Below are 20,729 nucleotides of genomic sequence, written 5' to 3' on the forward strand. Positions count from 1 at the left end.
AAATGCAAGACTTAAGAAAAACTTAAAAAGTCATCAAGAGGAACAATGAACCTAAACATAAAAATAAAGGCTGACAGCTATCCACAACAATAAATTTGTTGAATTCCAACAGAAGACTTGGACACTGATGAAATTCATACTTTCTTTCATAAGCTAAGAAAGAAACCAAGGAACCAATTAAAACAAAAGTGAAAAAATATTTTTAAATTATTTTTTAAAAATAGAGATAGTGTCTCGCTACACTGCCCAGACTGGTCTTGAACTTCTGACCTCAAGTGATCCTCCCATCTCAGCCTCCTAAAGTACTAGGATTATAGGCATGAGCCACCTCACCTGGCCCTGAAGAAAATAGTTTTATCACTCTTACCTGTGTAGCTTCTGGTTGTACAGGAACTTGATTAGGCTGAACAAGTCTAGATTCAGAATGAACTGCAAAGGTGACCAAAATATTTTTGTCATACAAAATTAAAATTTTTAGAGAGACGCGTCTAAATACCTTTTATTTCACTATTAAAGGCTTTTGGAGGGGGAGGGGGGAGGGGCAGGATCTCGCTCTGTCACCCAGGCTAGAGTACAGGGATGTGATCTCAGCTCACTGTAACCTCTGCCTCCCAGGCTCAAGTGATCCTCCCACCTCAGCCTCCCAAGCAGCTGCGACTACAGGTGTGTGCCACCACACTCGGATAATTTTTGTATTTTTAGTAGAGACAGGGTTACGCCATGTTGCCCAGGCTGGTCTCAAACTCCTAGGCTCAAGCAATCTGCCCACCTCAGCCTCCCAAAGTGCTGGGATTACAGGGATGAACCACCATGCCCGGCAATTAAAGGTAAATTAAAGGCAATTAAAGGTAAACCATAAATAAACTTTTTAGCAATCATGAAAATAAATTGGGAAATGCAGATAAAATTTTAGCTTTCAAGTGAGCATTTTGGTTTACTGGCAGTGATAATTATTTAATAGTTTACTTTCACAACTGGTTTCATCTTGTTTTTTCCAAGAGTAAAGTGTTATAATAGAATGCACTAAAAAATAATCAGTGCCATGAGAAAAACTTTTAAAGCTGTACAATAAAGTAGCATTATTCATACTCCAGACCTCAGACAGACAGTATTCTATTTTTATCTTTTGTTTCTTCTGACACAGGGTCTCACTGTGTTGCCCAGGCTGGAGTGCAGTGGCGCCAGCATAGCTAACTGTAGTCTCAAACTCTGGGCACAAGAAATCCTCCCACCTTGGCTTCTTGAGTAGCTGGGACTACAGGTGCATGCCACCCTGCCGACCTAACTTTTTTTATTTGACTAATTTTTAATTTTTGTACAGGCAAGGTCTATGTTGCCCAGGCTGGTCTCAAACTCCTGGGCTCAAGTGATCCTTCCTCCTCAGCCTCCCAAAGTACTGAGATTACAGACATGAGCTACCATACCCAGCTCAATATATCTTAACCAACTTTCAATTAATTTCAAATGTTTCTAGAGAAAATAAAATTTAAAATATGTACTTTTTGGCCAGGCACAGTGGCTCACGCTTGTAATCCCAGCACTTCGGGAGGTCAAGGCAGGTAGATCATGAGGTCAAGAGTTTGAGACCATCCTGGCCAACATGGTGAAACCCTGTCCCTACTAAAATACAAAAATTAACGAGGCACCTGTACTTCCAGCTACTTGGAAGGCTGAGGCAGGAAAATCGCTCGAACCCAGGAGGCGGGGGTTGCAGTAAGCCAAGCCAAGAACACGCCACTGCACTCCAGCCTGGTGACAGAGCAAGACTCCATCTCTAAATAAATAATATATACTTTTTAAGAGCCTATATTCAACTCAGCATGCATCTTAACAATTCCCATCATTCTCCCACCTCCCTTCCCAACAATGATTAAACAGATAATCAAAACGACGATCTTTGGTTAGTCATTAAGAAAGCACCCATTTTCACTGGAGAGTCTAATGGACTCAGCATTATGTAAATATCTAAATAGCCTTACAGGTTTTATCAGTGCTACCTATACTGACTTTCACACAATTTCCCAGCTGAGAAAACAACTTATTATCTTCCTTTGGTAGAGCTCAGAAAATGAACACTAAAAACCATGACTGCTCTCTTGTAGGTGTCACCTTTGATTTGTTTTCTAACTCTTGGTAGAAAAGTGACAGAGATATGAGCTCCCTTTACTTCAGAAAAATCCTAACTACCTTACACCAAATTAAGTGTCATTAAACATACTTTTACTCAGCAACTTTTTTTATGATATTTAAGATCATACAACATTAAATAGGTTATTTTACTTGGTTCCACTTTTGTGCAACTAACACTGATGTGTTCTGGGAAAAACCAGGATGACTTACAATCACTAATAGTCCTGCAGAGAAGGTCCACTTAACCCAATGGAAGGCACCAACTCTATTTAGTGCTACTACTTCAAATAATGGTGTAAGTCCAGAAAGAGTCTGAAACTATCTTGTGGTTTCTCTCTTCCCTTTGCCTCTTACCCACTTCATTGCTGTGTATTTTCTTTAAGGTAATAAAATCCAGAAATTCTCCTAGAAAGCTATAAGCATTCAAAGAAAGACATCTCTATTATTTTTACTCCTAAATTTGGAAATTTTAAAAGCCAAGCAAAATTTCACTTGTTAAAGTTACAAAAACAGGCAAAACTGGTCTATTATAGTTACAAGTACGGAAGTGATTGCTATCGCTAGGGGCAAGGATAACTAGTGATTGAAAGGAAACACAATGTAGGTTTCTGGGGTACTGGTAATGTTTCATTTCTTAATCTAGGTGCAGGTGTTTTCAGTTTATAAAAACTCATTAAACTTGCATATATTTTTCTATGTCTACATGGCAATAAAAAGTTTAAAAATAAACAATTATGGAACTACATTTTTAATTCAAATTATAGGAACGATAACATTCTTTTTATCAAATTAAAAGACCTAAGTCAAAATTAAAGTCATTAAAATAAAATTAATTTTCACAAACTTTATAAAACCTGAAAAGTACTGGCCTTATACTTCTCTCACATACAAATGTACCACTACTAACCTGGAGGGCAAACCAGCTGGGGCATGTCCATGTTTTGTGTTGGATTCATAGGCTGTGCAGATACAATGGCAGGATCGAGTGTCTGGTTTTCAAAATCCAGCATTGAATCCTACAGGTTAAGTTAGGATAGAATAAAGTCAAATAATATAAACACTTAAAGTTTCTGTTACAGTGTTTGACTAAAATGAACATACCTGTATGAAATTATAGGGACCCTGCATTTGTGCCATAAGATCTTGTACTCGCTGTCTTCTCACAAGGGGATCTGCCTGAGCCACTGGAGTCAACGAGTGGGGCTCTGGTACTGAAGGGGATGCAGCCTGAGGTTGCTGCTGGAGTGAATTTACCACCTAAGGTAGAAAAAACAGGATGAGAAACAACAGGAGAGCAAAAAAGCTTCACTCACTACTATCATGATGTGTCCCCCAAACTACATATACCATCTAATACTATAAACAGAACAGGCTTTAATGCAGTTACACAAATGGACTACATTTATGCCAAATTTAACATTCTGAAAAATATCGTCACTTCTACAGTGTTTCAGTTCCATAGGACCACTATGTAGCATTTCAGGTTGGTTGACTGATTGATTGATTAATTTTTATTTTTGAGATGGAATCTAGCTCTGTAGCCCAGGCTGGAGAGCAGTGGCAGGATCTCGGCTCACTGTAGCCTCTATCTCCCAGGTTCAAGCAATTTTCCTGCCTCAGCCTCTCAAGTAGCTGGGATTACAGGCACCCACCACCACGCCCAGCTAATTTTTGTATTTTTAGTAGAGACAGGGTTTCACACCATGTTGGCCAGGCTGGTCTCCAACTCTTGGCCTCATGTGATCCACCTGCCTCAGCCCCACAAAGTGCTGGGATTACAGGCATGAGCCATCATGCCCGGCCAGGAGAATGGTCTTGATAGAAGAATAACATATTAAAAAGAAAAGCATATTACCCTCAGCTTACAGCTATTTTCCTGCACTTTGGGGGTGTAAAGAAAGACATCTAAAAGAGGATCAAAAGGAAGGCCAGGACCCATTGGTAAGGTTTTTTTGGACTGTATCTTACAGGTAACAAGGCATCACTGAGAGCCTCAAGTACAAGTAACTTAAAGCTAACTTTTCCAATAAAATTAAGTTGTGACAATGAATAGGATGGTCCAGAGGCAGTCAGAGAGGAGTAATATGAAGAGAGTCACTGAACTAGACATGAGGACCCAAAAAAAAATCATCGTATCAGTTGAGAGACAGCATTAGAAAACACTAGAGGAAGTCTACAGCCTGGTGACCAAACAGCATTAGGGTAAAGGAGTACAAGATGATACCCCAAAACACAGATCAGTGTAGGAGCCCTGATTTTTACAAAGCAACCTAATTTCAGTAAGAGACAAATCATGGTAACAGATTAATCCACATATAACTTTGTATAAAATAATTTTTTTACATTGGTTCAGCAAAACAGTGATCCTATTAAACATCCACAGGGATAAACATTCATTTTTTCGAAGTAACAGTCTGGTGTAATGAGTTTGTTATTATAATAAATGTACTAATAATGCAAAAAACAATCTTAATTTGTTCTCAGTAGAGATAAAAATTACTAAGTGAAGACAAAGACAGCAACCTTGCAATACAGAGAACTCTTACCTCAACCGTTTCAACTGTCCACTCATCTACCTGCTCCTTTTCACCACTGGTGAACTGTGTTTCTGCCATGAACTGTCTATTTACATACTGCAAAGCAAAGTAAATGTTTGAGACATTTGTTTGAAAGGCAGCAAAGTAAAGGCAGCATTAAATTAAAATCATACCTCTGTTGATTCAACTTCACTTTGCTCAGTGTACTCTTCTGCTGGTTCAGGTTCTAAGAGGTTAAAAAATGGTGCAAAACAAAAGGATTTTTAGGTCAGTAATACTACTCTACTCTGCGTGATATTGGTAGATAACATGTCATCATACATTTGTCCAAACCCAGAGAATTACAACACTAAGAGTAAACCCAAATGTAAACTATGGACTTTGGGTGATAATAATGTGTCAGTGGGGGTTTATCAATTGTTAACAAATGTACCACTCTGGTCAGGTGGATGCTGACAATGAGGGAGGCTGTGCATCAGTGAGGGTAGAAAGTAAATGGGAGATGGCTACACCTTCTGTTCAGTTTTGCTGTGAGCCTAAAACTGCTCTAAAAAATAAAGTCGGCTGGGCACAGTGGCTCATGCCTATAATCCCAGCACTTTGGAAGACCAAGATGGGTGCACACCTGAGGTCAAGAGTTCGAGACCAACCTGGCCAATCTGGTGAAACCCCATCTCTACTAAAAATGCAAAAAATTGGCCAGGCATGGTACTGGACGCCTGTAATCCCAGTTACTCAGGAGGCTGAGGCAGGAGAATCGCTTGAACCCGGGAGGCGGAGGCTGCAGTGAGCCGAGATCAGGCCATTGCGCTCCAGCCTGGGAAACAAGAACAAAACTCCATCTCAAAAAATAAATAAATAAATATAAATAAAGTCTATTTTTAGAAATGATACCATAAAGTACAATAAATCTTTTTTGAAGTTAAGAATTCAACTAGGCCAGGCGCGGTGGCTCACGCCTGTAATCCCAGCACTTTGGGAGGCCGGGACAGGGGGATCACCTGAGGTCAGGGGCTTGAGACTAGCCTGGCCAACATGGTGAAACCCCGTCTCTACTAAAAATACAAAAATTAGCCAGACGTGGTGGTGTGTGCCTGTAATACCAGTTACTGGGAAGGGTGAGGCACGAGAATCACTTGAACCCGGGAGGCAGAGGTTGCAGCAAGCTGAGATCGTGCCACTACACTCCAGCCTGGGTGATAGAGTGAGATTCAGTGCCCAAAAAAAGAATTTAACTTAAGGCCAGGTATGGTGGCTCACGCCTATAATCTCAGGACTTTGGGAGGCCAACGCAGGCGGATCACTTGAGGTCAGGAGCTCGAGACCGGCCTGGCCGATATGGTCAAACCCTATCTCTACTAAAGATATAAATGATCAGCCAAGCGTGGTGTTGTGCACCTGTAATCCCAGCTACTCGAGAGGCTAAGGCAGGAGAATTGCTTGACCCTTGGAAGTAGAAACTGCAGTAAGCCAAGATCATGCCACTACACTCCAGCCTGGGCAACAGAGCTAGACTCTGACTCAAAAAAAAAACAAGGCTGGGCGCAGTGGCTCACGCCTTTAATCCCAGCACTTTGGGAGGCCAAGGCGGGTGGATACCTGAGGTCAGGAGTTCGACATCAGCCTGACCAACATGGTGAAACCCCATCTCTACTGAAAATACAAAAATTAGCCTGGCGTGGTGGTGTGCGCCTGTAGTCCCTGCTACTCAGGAGCCTGAGGCAGGATAATCGCTTGAACCCGGGAGGCAAGAGGCTGCAGTGAGCCAGGATCACGCCACTGCACTCCAGCCTGGGTGACAGACAAGAGACTGTCTCAAAAAAAAAAAAAAAAAAATTCAACTTAAATTCCAAACAAAGTAAATAGTTCACCATCACATAATCTAAATTTACTTACAAACGTATTTTTAAATTAACAGTGTTTTATATTTTAGAAAGTTTTCTTTACCATTTATTCCAGAATTAATTACTTTAGGTTCAACAGTAGCTATTTCAGATCATGTATAACGCAAATAAAGAGCTACTATATTAAAAGCCCTCTTTCTTCTCATAAGTAATAGTATAAAGCAGCATACAGATTAAAAATCTTACTTAGGCCGGGCGCGGTGGCTCAAGCCTGTAATCCCAGCACTTTGGGAGGCCGAGGCGGGCGGATCACGAGGTCAGGAGATCGAGACCATCCTGGCTAACATGGTGAAACCCCGTCTCTACTAAAAATACAAAAAACTAGCCGGGCGTGGTGGCGGGCGCCTGTAGTCCCAGCTACTCGGAGGCTGAGGCAGGAGAATGGCCTGAACCTGGGAGGCGGAGCTTGCAGTGAGCCGAGATCGCGCCACTGTACTCCAGCCTGGGTGACACAGCGCGAGACTCCGTCTCAAAAAAAAAAATAAAAAAAAATAAAAAAAAAATAAAATAAAATAAAAATCTTACTTAGTAAAGTTGTAAGAGGGGGAAAAAGATTGCCTTATATTAATCTCCAACTACTAATCCTACCAATGTACAATCTTCCCTTCTAGTTTCAACCTACTAGCTACCCGTTACCAAGTGCTTACCGTGTGCCAGGCACTATATACACACTTGACATATTTTCTTTTTGAGACGGAGTCTTGCTGTATCACCCAGGCTGGAGTGCAGTGGCAAGATCTTGGCTCACTGCAATCTCCGCCTCCCGGATTCACGCCATTCTCCTGCCTCAGCCTCCCGAGTAGCTGGGACTACAGGCGCCCGCCACCACGCCCGGATAATTTTTTGTATTTTTAGTAGAGACGGTGTTTCACCATGTTAGCCAGGATGGTCTCGATCTCCTGACCTCGTGATCCGCCCGCCTCGGCCTCCCAAAGTGCTGGGATTACAGGCATGAGCCACCGCGCCCAGCCTTGACGTATTTTCTAAATAGGGAATCTGAGGTACAAGAGTTTTACTAACTTGCCCAAAGTTACAAAGCTAGTAAATGTTGAAGCCAAGATTTAAATTCAGGTACTCTGATTCTAGCAAAATTTATACTCCGATGTTTCCTTGTATTCAGAATTTCACTCATCAATGTAAGAGTTACCATAAAAGTATTCACAGTTCGGTGTCTAGCTATATAATTAGTGTTGTGTCCCATGATAAAATTAACTGGAAAAGACTCCTTGCCTTGGAGGAATTTATAGTTCAAGATTATGGAGTTATAATCTCCCCATGATTAAAACAAAACAAAAGCAATTCATACTATTCATCCAATGCAATGGCATGGTAAACAGCAAATCTGGGCATTTCAGACAGAAACCTATTTGAAAATCCTTGTTAACAGCTGGCCCTCACCCATACTCCTGCCCATCAATACTGCTGCAAAAGAACTATCAGTTTGTAATAGTGATCAAGACTAGTAAGACAAATGACTGATAATGAATACTGGTAGGAATTACTCAATAATCTCTCTTAACAGTTTGTCATGCTTAAAGTCTCTTTAAAAATAAAATCTAGTGTACATATATGAAAACTAAGTACATATATAAACTTGTAGCAAAATCAAATAAAACCAGAACCCTAAACTAAAGTTCATATCCACCTAATACTCACCAGCTTCAGGTACCTGGTCTTCAACTGCAGGTGCTGAGGCTGCCTCTTCTTCCTCACACAACCCATTCTGGTGGTTGTGGGTGCTGTCAAAGTAGTTTGACTGAAAAACACGCTCAACAATTTCCTTCAGAACTTTATCTAAGAAAAAGAGCATGAATTATAATGTAAGACTTATCTGAGGATGCCTGGCTTGAAGAAGATCCAACATTCTATAAAATATTGTGATTAAAAAACAACCATTACTAAAACACATATACACATAAAAAGATTACATTTCACCAAGAACAGAAATGTATTACAGAATGATAGGGAACAAGAAGAATGTGCTTATATTAAACTTTACGGGGTTTTTTGTTTGTTTTTGAGATACAGTCTTGCTCTGAAACCCAGGTTGGAGTGCAGTGGCGTTATCTCAGCTCACTGCAACCTCTGCCTCCCAGACTCATGCAATTCTTATTCCTCAGCCTCCCAAGTAGCTGAGATTACAGGTGCGTACCACCATGTTCAGCCAATTTTTGTATTTTTAGTAGAGGCGGGGTTTCACCATGTTGCCCTGTGAAGGTCTGACCTCAGGTGATCTGCCCACCTCGGCTTCCCAAATGGCTGGGATTAACAGGCATGAGCCACCGTGCCCGGCCTGAACTTTATGTATTTTAAGTAAATTAGTCAGGGGGAAAAAGATGACATTTAACATTTATTCATTCAAAAAGTATTTATTCAGCACCTACTACATATTAGGCAATATGCTAGGCACTAGGAAAGCAAAAAGGTATGTAAAGACACAGTATCTCCCCTCAATAAGCTTATGGTCTAACAGAGGTGGTATCAAATACAACTACAGAAAACTTACATCTGTGAAAAGTACTACACAGAAGTACAATGGATTGGACCCAATCAGAGTGAGGCCACAAAAGGCTTTCCTAGGTAAGTGCTACAAGAGTTGAAATATAGAAGAGTAGAGGGGTGGAAGTGTTTCAAGATGGAGGAAAGAGCATTACAAAGTCCTATACAAAGGATGTCAAATACAAGAAAAGGAAAGGAAGCCACTATGGCTAAAATACAGGGAACAAAGAAAAAGCATAGGGAAAGATGTGGCTGCAGAAACTGGTAAAAAACAGACCATGAATGTCCTTGAAGTTAAGGACAAACTTATATAAATAAAACTGAGATGAAGCCACTAAAGATTTTAAAGAGGCAGAGGGGTGGACTCAGTTAAGCAACTGCGTCAGACAAGAGAAAGGCATAAAAGTAGAAGAGAAAGAAGTAGACAACTGAAAGATATTTAAAAACAAAAACTATCAGAATTTGGTGTACCAGGATATTTAAAAACAGTGCAGGGCAGAGGGGGAGATGTATAAAGAGTTATTACTTTCAATTTCCTTGGCTTGTATATTATTAATAGTTATACAGTAGGGCCACTCCCTGATAGGTCACTGTAAAGAAAAATAAAATTTTGAGGACTATACTGTATCAAAAGCTTTGGGAAATTAATCCTAATAAACTACCAACAACTCTTTAGATAATGAACACTTCATATGTCTTCCTTATTTCACTTCAGCAGCTCCTGGCTCAAAACTGTTTTCAAGAAGTTATAGATACAAATCAAATGTACATAAAAACACTAATTTGGGTATATTAGTACCTTTCCATTATAAAGATTAGTACCTTTCCATTGTAAAGATGTCACATTCCTATGATGTGGGAATAAGATTAGGTAGAAAATAACCCCAAAACAAGCTATAAGCTTAAAGGTTTAATAACACCTTTGTTACTCAGCAATGCTCATGAAAATTTGATGAAGCTTGACCTAAAACTACTTTTTTAAGCTAACAAGCTTATACATATAGAACTTGCAGAACTAAAAGCAAAAAGGTAAACACATATTTTACAAAGAAATACAGACCAGAGTAAAAGTTAACAAACCAAGAAAATTATTTCTTAAATGAAGAAAGGACAGACAAGGACTGGTACCCTTAAAGCAAACATACTCTTCTAAATTTTGCCAATTAAAGCTCATACCATTTTGGTGACTAAAGCTTATAATTCAATCTGATTTCTTTTCAACCAACAGCTAAAAATGCATAAATACAGATGCTTTCATTTTATGTTCAAAAATCTACCTTCCTAATTCAACCTTACAAATCGCAAAGATAAGAATCTATTCCCTGGTTTCACAAAAGGCTAAAGCGTAAATTCCTAGTTTACTGAAGGAGTGAAACGTGAATGTCCGTTTTTTAAAAAATCAGTTCACAGTTGCATGTTTGAGAATAAGGAGCTCACACAGAAAACTAGACCAAGTATCAGAATATTTTAAATACAGAAAAAAACTAACATCCTCAAATTAGCAGATGTCTAAGACAAACTAAAGAAAAACTAAGGCAATAACATGAGCAGAATGTATGAAATGCAATAATTGTTTCATGAAACTTCAGCCATAAAACAAACAGTCCCCCCATCTATTACTAAAAGCTGTGGAAACTCAATCTGATGTTAATCTGTCTACCTCAAACATAATTAAGTTACATACAAGACCATGTGAAGTTAGGACTATCATACTCCCAGTTTCAGTTGTTTGTTGCTTGTGTTCTGATTTCCACATTACAGATTAAACATATAAAGAAACAAAAAAGAAACCAAGCAGTAAATAGCAGATGAATGTTATATAGACACTTCTAAATTTTATTCAATTAATATTAATTTTAAATAGGAAAACTAGCTGGGCGCAGTGGCTCACATCTGTAATCCCAGCACTTTGGGAGGCCCAGGCAGGTGAATCATTTACGGTAAGGAGTTCGAGACCAGTCTAGCCAACATAGCGAAACCCTGTCTCTACTAAAAATACAAAAATTAGCCAGGCGTGGTGGCGCATGTCTGTAATCCCAGCTACTTGGGAGGCTGAGGTGATAGAATCACTTGAAGCCGGTAGGCGGAGGTTGCAGTAAGCTGAGAGCACGCCACTACACTCCAGCCTGGGTAACAGAGTAGACTCCATCTCAAAAAAAAAAAAAAAAAAGAAAACTAATTTTTTTTCTCCCAAGTGAACTATAAACATAGGAAAATTAATTTTTAAAGATTCCTAGTTATAAAATCAAAGTTATCAGTGATACTCACAGGTGGTTCCACATACAGGTTTTTCCTTCCCTTCCAGCAGGTCCCACAGGTGAATGGAGGCATGTTCATACTGTTCATTCAACCTTTTAATAGTAAATAGCTAATTAATAACCTTTCAGTTGTCAACTTAAATACTCAGAAGTTTCTATTATCAAATACCACTAATACCTCAAGCTCATGTCCCGTTCAGGGTCTACTAGCTTATAGAATTCATCCAACAATGACAGCTCCTCTTCGGACAATATTGGCACTCCATTCAAACCTTGTTTCAGGTCAGTCCGCACTTCATCATCTCCCAATTTGTCCAAAACATATTGTAGCTCAAGTACAGTTTTTAAACGTTTCTGTTCAGCTTCTTCTCTCATAAGCTGCTCCCGACGTGCTGTCTTCTTTATTGTTTTCTGAATCTGCAAAACGATATCAATGTAAAACACCAAAATGAGTTCTATAAAACTTAGTTCAATCCATTTCAGGTTCAGCTTAAATAAGGCATGTTTTACTCAATGAGTGAGATATGACCCCAGTACACAAAAGGATGATTCCTGACTTACAAATACAGTTTTAAACATAATCTATTTTAAGCAATTGTTAAAAATTCAGAACAGCTCTTTCCCTAGAAGGTATTTTACTACTGAAATATTACTGATGAAACAATGTGTTTGGGGCTTCTTTCAAAATAATCTAGAGGGCAAAAGGAGCAAGGAAATGAATATGGATTTATGTGAAATACAACTGACCATGAGATGATAAATAAACAAGTTCGGTACAGGTACAAAGAGTTTCATTGTACTGTTTTCTTTAGTTAGGTATATATGTCTGAAGTTTTTCATTATGCATATAAAAGGTAAAAATTTTATGAAGTTAGAAATTATACAGAAATTTAAAGGCCTAGGCCAATTAAAAAAGAAACCCAACCACAGCAACAATAAAAATCTTACCTCAATCTAGCTCCTCTATGGACAAATAACCCAAAGTTCTAACTCTGAGTATCTACTAATGACTCACAAGGAAATGCCAAAAACCCACAAGTGCCCCTTTGCCCCCAAATAATCCGCTGCCAGTCTCAGAAAGACATTCCATTCTATTGAAAAGAGTGCCTAATTTTTTTTATGAATAAGATGATGCTGGTGGAGAAAAACAGCTAAAGCTAAGTCTGAATGTATTTTCCCCACATTCCTTTTTTTCTTCCCTAGAAAGGCTGAAAGGAAAACATCAGCCAAACTCAATTATTTCTCTCCCTCTCTCGTGTATCTAACATCAGGCTGGGGACAGAGGAAGGCCAGTCTTTTCAAGAGGAATGGCAATGTTTTCCTTTCCACTTTTTCTCCTTTCTCAAGCCTCACTAGGATGAACCAAGACACAGAAAACCAAAATGGGGACATATGAAACCTATATTAAAGGGAAAAATGGGGAAGGACACCTGGGAGGAATGATGAAGGCTGCAATAACAAGACAAATCTGGCCGGGCGCGGTGGCTCAAGCCTGTAATCCCAGCACTTTGGGAGGCCGAGATGGGCGGATCACGAGGTCAGGAGATCGAGACCATCCTGGCTGACACGGTGAAACCCCGTCTCTACTAAAAAATACAAAAAACTAGCCGGGCGAGGTGGCGGGCGCCTGTAGTCCCAGCTACTCGGGAGGCTGAGGCAGGAGAATGGCGTGAACCCGGGAGGCGGAGCTTGCAGTGAGCCGAGATCTGGCCACTGCACTCCAGCCTGGGCGGCAGAGCGAGACTCCGTCTCAAAAAAAAAAAAAAAAAAAAGAACAAGACAAATCTATAATGGCAACAAAGCGTGCAGAATAAATATCTTAGCAATAAATGGCAAGTGACAGCTACAGTGAGCTGAGATCATGCTACTGCTTCAGCCTGGGTGAAACAGTGAGACTGTCTCAAAAAACAAAAAAAGTATTCTTTTTGAAAAAATAATTTGGCCGGGCGCGGTGGCTCAAGCCTGTAATCCCAGCACTTTGGGCGGCCGAGACGGGCGGATCACGAGGTCAGGAGATCGAGACCATCCTGGCTAACACGGTGAAACCCCGTCTCTACTAAAAAATACGAAAAAACTAGCCGGGCGAGGTGGCCGGCGCCTGTAGTCCCAGCTACTCGGGAGGCTGAGGCAGGAGAATGGCGGGAACCCGGGAGGCGGAGCTTGCAGTGAGCCGAGATCGCGCCACTGCACTCCAGGCCGGGCGACAGAGCGAGACTCCGTCTCAAAAAAAATAATAATAATAATAATTTAATAAAAATTTTTTGAGGCAAGGTCTATGTTTCCAAGGCAGTCTTGGGTCTTGAACTCCTGGCCTCAAGCAATCCTCTCACCTCAGCCTCCTAAAATACTAGTATTACAGGTATGAGCCACCATGACCAGCCAGGAAGGTGTTTTTTGTTTTGTTTTTGAGATGGAGTCTCACTCTTGCCCAGGAGTGCAGTGGCACAATCTTGGATCACTGACACATCAACCTCCTGAGTTCAAGCAATTCTCCTGCCTCAGCCTCCTGGGATTACAGGTGTGTGTTCCCTCGCCCGGCTAATTTTTGTATTTTTAGCAGAGACAGGGTTTCACTACGCTGGCCAGGCTAGTCTTCAACTCCTAACCTCAGGTGATCCATCCGTGGGGTTACAGGCGTGAGCAACCACAGCCTGCGCAGGAAGGTCTTTATAGGTAGGTGGAGGCAGGAAACATAGGAAGACGGGCAGGAATGTGAAAGGAAGTTAACAAAGCAAAAGAAGTTAAGAAAGCTATTCTGTATGAAATGAACAGTTCAAGAAGGAAAAAGGCGAAAAGGTAGGCTGGAGCCAGGCTAAGGAAGTTCTTGAATGCTGAACAAAAAGCATGTTTAATAATTGTGGAAAGTATACCAAAGGATCAAAGATAAATAAAAGCTCTGCTAACGAAGTCAAAGCTCAGAGAAAAGTCCTGAAAATACCAAAGTGTTACAAGAGGAGCAAAAAAGGATACAGGTATTTTCATTACACAGTGATAGTAACTTCCAAAATAGATGTTACATTAAACTGTATAGCAATCCTGTTTCTATTTTAAAAAAGAAAAAGAAATTGGGCAGGGTTCATCAAGCTAAGTGGAATAAATCTCTCCTTTGGTGCTATGGTCTGAATGCACCCCCAAAAATTCAAGTGTTGGAAACTTAACCCTCCCAATGCAATAGTGTTGGGAGGCTGGGCCTTTTGGGAGCTATTTAGAATGAATTAATACTACTATAAAAAGAGCTTGCAGGAGTATGATCACTCTCTCTTGCCCTTAAGCCCTCTACCATGTGAGGACACAGTAATGCAGCAAGATGCTGGTACCTTGATCTTGGACTTCCCAGCATCCAGAAGTGTGAGAAACAAATTTATGTTCTTTATATAAATTATCCAGTCTCAGGCATTCCATTATAGTAACACAAAGTTGACTAAGACACTACGTACAAAATTAAATTACTTTTTTTGTTTCCAGGCAAAGATTTTCCTTCCCTGATCAGATATAATAAGTAATTCTAAGATTAAGTACTTGAAGCTAGGCACATTGGCTCACGCCTGTAATCCCAACACTCTGGGAGGCTGAGGCAGGCCAATCACCTGAGGGGTCAGGAGTTTGAGACAAGCCTGGCCGACGTGGCGAAACCCCGTCCCTACTAAAAATTTAAAAATTAGACGGGCATGGTGGTGCTCGCTGGTCTGTAGTCCCAGTTACTCGGGAGGCGGAGGTTGCAGCAAGCTGAGATAGCGGCACTGCACTCCAGCCTGGTCAACAGAGCAACGCTGTATCTCAAAACAAAACAAACAAACAAACAAAGGATTAAGTGCTTGAAATATATTAGTTATGCATCAAATACTGTTCTAAGCACAACCCTATGAGGTAGGTACAATTATTATCACCATTTTACAGATTAGAAAACCAAGGCACTGATGGCCTCTGCCCATCAGCCCCCTTTCTATCCTATTGGATCTGTTACTCTGGAAAACCTTGACTAATACAAGAACAGTGAAATTAAGTAACTCATCCATGGTCATACTACTAAGTCAAGTCACAAAATTAGGATTCAACTGGGCAGTCTGCTTCTAGAATCACATCTCTTTATCCCTACACTGCATTGTCTCATATAATAAACTGTTTTTTTTTTTGTTTCAGCAAATTAGAGGAAACTTTATATAGTCACACATTACTTAACAAGGATACATTCTGAGAAATATGTCAGTAGGGAATTTCATCATTGTGCAAACATGGAGTGTACTTAGATTACCTAGATAGTACAATCCACTACACACCTAAGCTATATGGTTTAGCATATTAGCTCCTAGACTACAAATGTGTACAGCATGTTACTGTACTGACTACTGTAGGCAACTGTAACACAGTAGTAACTATTTGTATATCTAAACATACAATAGGTACAATAAAAATACAGTATTATAATGTTACGGGACCACCATCATATAGGTGGTCCACAGTTGACTGAAACATCATTATGGAGTATATGCCTGTATTTCAATGTTATTAGCCTTCTCCAAAGAAGATGACACTTATTCAGATGGCTTAATTTTCTGGCCTCAACAAATTATCTGACTTTGCTTGCATTTAACTTTTGTCCTTATTCCCAAAGGTTTTTGTTTTGGATCGAGTGCTGATATAGGAGCACATCAGTTTGCCATACCCCTTAAGGTTCCTAAAGCAGAGAATAATTACCAATTATATAAATGAGCCTCTTTATTTTCTGACTGTTAAATTGTGAGTCATTAGACATAAGGAACATGATAAATAAAAAACATTTCTTTATTTATGTCTAACGACTATCTTATTTATATGTATTTGCAGAGCTAACATGTTAAACCAATGAGACCTTTAGCATTAGTTACAACACGTTTGTCAAATCTCAAACTTGGTCCTTTTAAAATTTTTTTTTAATTTAATGGTTTTTTTTTAAGAGATGGGGTTTTATCACGTTGCCCAGGCTGAAGTGCAGTGGCTATTCACAGGAGTGATCATATGCACAGCGGCCGTGAACTCTTGGCCTCAACCTATTGAGGAGCTAGGGCTACAAACATATGCCACCGCCCTCAGTTTCAAACTTAGTATTTTTAAAAGACATCTTTCAGGTGTTACGCTAAACTTTACAGAATGTGAAGGCATCTTAGATATACCTGGATACAACTATCTCACCTTGCAGACAGCTTATCAATAGTAATGGAAGGACTAAAACCCAAAGAAACAACAAAAGTATTTCATAAATATATATACTTTCTTTTACTTACATCCTGACTTAGTGCCATGAAACTCCTCTGTAATTCTTTTGCAAACTCCAAATTATTTGTGACTTCCTGGTACTTAGAAACGGCATCCTAAAAAGACAGACAACCCAACTTTACTGTGAAGACAAAACACCACAAAATTAATTTTTCTATTTAAAATAGTAAGCATTAGGTCTAAAAAAAATATATAACATATTTACCAGCTGGTCTTGATTAAGCCTTTCCCCTTTGTTCATTCGTTCCTGGTAATCATCAAGCTTACCCTATATTAAAAGAAAAAAAATTACATTCCCTATTGAAGGTATATACCAGCTTAAGCATGCTTGACAAAACCCACACAATCCTCTTAAGTTTGTCTCAAATTTTGCCTTAAATAAACTTTTAAGATATATTCCAGTCTAAGTACATTTAAAAAAAAAATTTTTTTTTTTTTTTTTTTTTGAGACAGTTTCACTCTTGTCACCCAGGCTAGAGTGCAATGGCACCATCTTGTCTCAATGCAACCTCTGCCTCCCATGTTCAAGCTATTCTACTGCATCAGCCCCTAAAGTAGCTGGGATTACAGGCACTCACCACCATGCGCAGCTAATTTTTTTGTATTTTTTGTAGAGACAGGGTTTCACCACGTGGTCAGGCTGGTCTCGAACTCCTGACCTCAGGTGATCCACCTGCCTCAGCCTCCCAAAGTGCTAGGATTGCAGGCATAAGCCACCATGCCCAGCCTAAGTACATAAAACTTTTTAGATCTACTCCAACCATTGCTGAATGATATCAAAGACTGTATTGTAAATCAATGACACATTATTCCTTCCTACAAGAAAGAGTATTAGATGGACTAGGCATATGGCTCCCACCCACATGGCTAAGGGCCACAATTTGGTTAGGATCCTGCCTGTATCAGGTGAGCATATCAGACATTTATCAGGTTAAATTTTTGTCTCTCCCTCTCCCCATAAGAAGAATTCATGTGACTAGGTGATATAAGAGTATTATTAGGCCAAACACAGTGACTCACGCCTGTAATCCCAGCACTTTGGGAGGCCAAGGTGGGCAGATCACCTGAGGTCAGGAGTTCAACACCAGTCTGACCAACATGGAGAAACCTCATCTCTACTAAAAATACAAAATTAGCTGGGCATGGTGGTGCATGCCTGTAATCCCAGCTACTCAGGAGGCTGAGGCAGGAGAATCACTTGAACCCAGGAGATGGAGGCTGCGGTGAGCCGAGATCGTGCCATTGCACTCCAGCCTGGGCCACAAGAGCGAAATTTCATCTCAAAAAGAAGAAAAGAGTACTTTTTTCAGGCCAGGCACAGTGGCTCCCGCCTGTAATCCTAGCACTCTGTAAGGCCAAGGTGGGTGGATAACCTGAGGTCAGGAGTTTAAGACCAGCTGGACAACATGATGAAACCCCATCTCTACCAAAAAATACAAAAATTAGCTAGGTATGGTAGTGCAAGTCTGTAGTCCCAGCTACTTGGGAAGCTGAGGTGGGAGAATCGCTTGAACCCTGGAGGTGAAGGTTGCAGTTAGCTGAAATAATGCCACTGAACTCCAGCCTGGGCGACAGAGTGAGACGTTGCTCCCCACCCCGATTTAAAAAAAAAAAAGTATTTTTCTGAATAAACTCATGGGCATATTGTCTTCAATGTACTTCATCCATTTATCTTGAACAAGATAGCTACCAGCTCACTAGTACACAAGTCAACAGCTTTGCTTTACTAGTTCAGGGGTGAGGATAGAAAACTAACATCTGGTTTAAGATCACGTTTTCTTGCTAAGATTAAAACTTTGCAGGTTTCCTGAGCTACTACTATTAGATAAGACCCCACAGATATTCAGGTAATGCAACACAGTCACAAACTGTTACTATTGTAAAGGTCAGAAGACAGGGAATGAGGATAGATCTAAATTAACAGGACAATACTTAATCCCAGAAAATTATGAACATACATAGATCCTTACCCCCTTACCAATAATAAAATTGTGAAACAAAGTACAAAGTTAAATTCTAATAAAGGGCATTCAGAAACCACAGAAGCCAGTTTAAAAGCAATGGTAATAAGTTTTTTTTTTTTCTTTTTTTTTTTTTTAGGTCAAATGATCTATTTTCTTTGTACCATAAACAAATGTCAACTTGCCTAGACATTCTACCCCAGATTGAAAACCCTACCACAATTCCTTCATAACACTGGAGGTAAATAAAACCAAGATAATCACTAAGACATTATAGGCTTTTAAAAGTATTCAATTTTATTATTAGATGAACTATTTCACACAAGCTATAAGCCTCCAAATAAACAGGTATAAAATTTCAGTCTACTGATTTGAGAAAAAAAAGAAAGATTTTTTTACACTGATATGACAGATCTGACCACAGGTGCAGAAGATGTGTCCAATTACCTCACGATACTCTGAGGATCAACAGACAGTTCATTCTGTTTTTAAAAAGGGAAGACTCATAAGCTTGGGAAGCTTAAAAAAAAAAAAAAAGTTTTAAAATAAAAAATTTTATTTTTTTAAAGGGTAGGCTATTTTCTCTTTTAAGAAATAAAAAACTAGACCGGGCCCAGTGGCTCACGCCTGCAATCCCAGCATTTGGGGAGGTCAACGTTGGCAGATGACAAGGTCAGGAGTTCAAGACCAGCCTGGCCAATATGGTGAAACCCTGTCTCTACCAAAAATACAAAAATTAGCCAGGCGTGGTGGCACGCACCTGTAATCCCAGCTACTCGGAAGGCTGAGGCAGGAGAATCGCTTGAACCCAGGAGGCAAAGGTTGCAGTGAGCCGAGATCACACCACTGCACTCCAGCCTGGGACAAAGCGAGACTCCGTCTTTAAAAAAAGAAAAAACTAAGTAAGATTTGAATTTATGATTTAGGATATTCCAAAATAATAGTATTATAATCACAATTCCTCTATTTAAAAATATACAAACAGAAAATACACAAAGAGGAGGGCTTAAAGTTCAGTGCTAGTACACAGTTCATTAGTACTGAACAAAAGAAACACTGTTATTAACTTATACCTGGTATTTATCACCTTCCTTTTCTTCTATAGTATTATACATTTAAGAAAATTGTTGCTCAATCTAGAAATACACCATACATCTCTCATGGGGTAGAGTTTATATATCTAACCAAAATGGACATAGAATCAAATTCCTAAAAAATGCTTGTGTAGAGATGAAAATAAATAAAAAAAGATAAACAATAAAAAAGGTAAGAATGGGCCGGGCGCGGTGGCTCAAGCCTGTAATCCCAGCACTTTGGGAGGCCGAGACGGGCGGATCACGAGGTCAGGAGATCAAGACCATCCTGGCTAACACGGTGGAACGCCGTCTCTACTAAAAATACAAAAAACTAGCCGGGCGAGGTGGCGGGCGCCTGTAGTCCCAGCTACTCGGGAGGCTGAGGCAGGAGAATGGCGTAAACCCAGGAGGCGGAGCTTGCAGTGAGCTGAGATCTGGCCACTGCACTCCAGCCTGGGCGACAGAGTGAGACTCCCCCTCAAAAAAAAAAAAAAAAAAAAGGTAAGAATGGTACCTGAGTGATAAAATTATAGGTGGAGTTGTGTTCCTTTTGCTTTGTTTTATATGCTTAACTACTGTGCAATGAACATATAGTTTGTACAATGAAAATAAGAATTCCATGCAATATAAATGACACTAAAATTGACAGACTTCAGTACATTGTCAGGACTCTCACCAATAACAATCCTTAATTATGAACCTATACTACTCTTATAGTAGGACAAGTTATCCTATAGTAGAAAACCTCCAATTTTCTACACAATAACAAATTTAGAATTCATCCGAAGTGAGAGCTATGGCAGATTACATTTTCCAAAGATAGCTACAAAATCTGCATGCAGTCTCACATACTGTTCTACAATGTGACCTTGACACTACTCCATTAACGACTAGTCCACTTCCCCTGCCACTGCACCTGAGTGAGACTGTATAAGTGATGCTCTATGATTTCCAAGGCTGAGTCATAAAAGCAATCCATCTCTGCCTTGTTTGCTGATGATCCAAACACTTGTATGTGGAGCCTTGAGCCATCATACAAACACAGTAACTCTGAGACTGCTACATGATAAGGAAGCCATGCCATGAAGAAAGGCCTCATAGCTTCTGATCA

The 20,729-nt window shown here is 39.9% G+C and overlaps 1 protein-coding gene across 2 annotated transcripts in view; it reads right to left on the reverse strand.

The window, feature by feature from the left end:
* Positions 1-20,729, reverse strand: part of CAPRIN1 (cell cycle associated protein 1) — a 49,188-nt gene that overhangs the window by 12,279 nt on the left and 16,180 nt on the right. For both annotated transcript variants that reach the window (XM_025356823.1, XM_025356824.1), the window contains exons 3-12: positions 16,787-16,849; positions 16,590-16,676; positions 11,507-11,745; positions 11,339-11,421; positions 8,228-8,365; positions 4,841-4,893; positions 4,677-4,763; positions 3,232-3,387; positions 3,038-3,146; positions 368-429 (exon numbers count right to left, since the gene is read on the reverse strand). In XM_025356823.1, the coding sequence (XP_025212608.1) occupies positions 368-429; positions 3,038-3,146; positions 3,232-3,387; positions 4,677-4,763; positions 4,841-4,893; positions 8,228-8,365; positions 11,339-11,421; positions 11,507-11,745; positions 16,590-16,676; positions 16,787-16,849 (1,077 nt within the window). The remainder of the gene's footprint in view (positions 1-367; positions 430-3,037; positions 3,147-3,231; positions 3,388-4,676; positions 4,764-4,840; positions 4,894-8,227; positions 8,366-11,338; positions 11,422-11,506; positions 11,746-16,589; positions 16,677-16,786; positions 16,850-20,729) is intronic.

This window comes from Theropithecus gelada, chromosome 14, assembly GCF_003255815.1.
Source record: "Theropithecus gelada isolate Dixy chromosome 14, Tgel_1.0, whole genome shotgun sequence".
Lineage (NCBI taxonomy): Eukaryota > Metazoa > Chordata > Mammalia > Primates > Cercopithecidae > Theropithecus > Theropithecus gelada.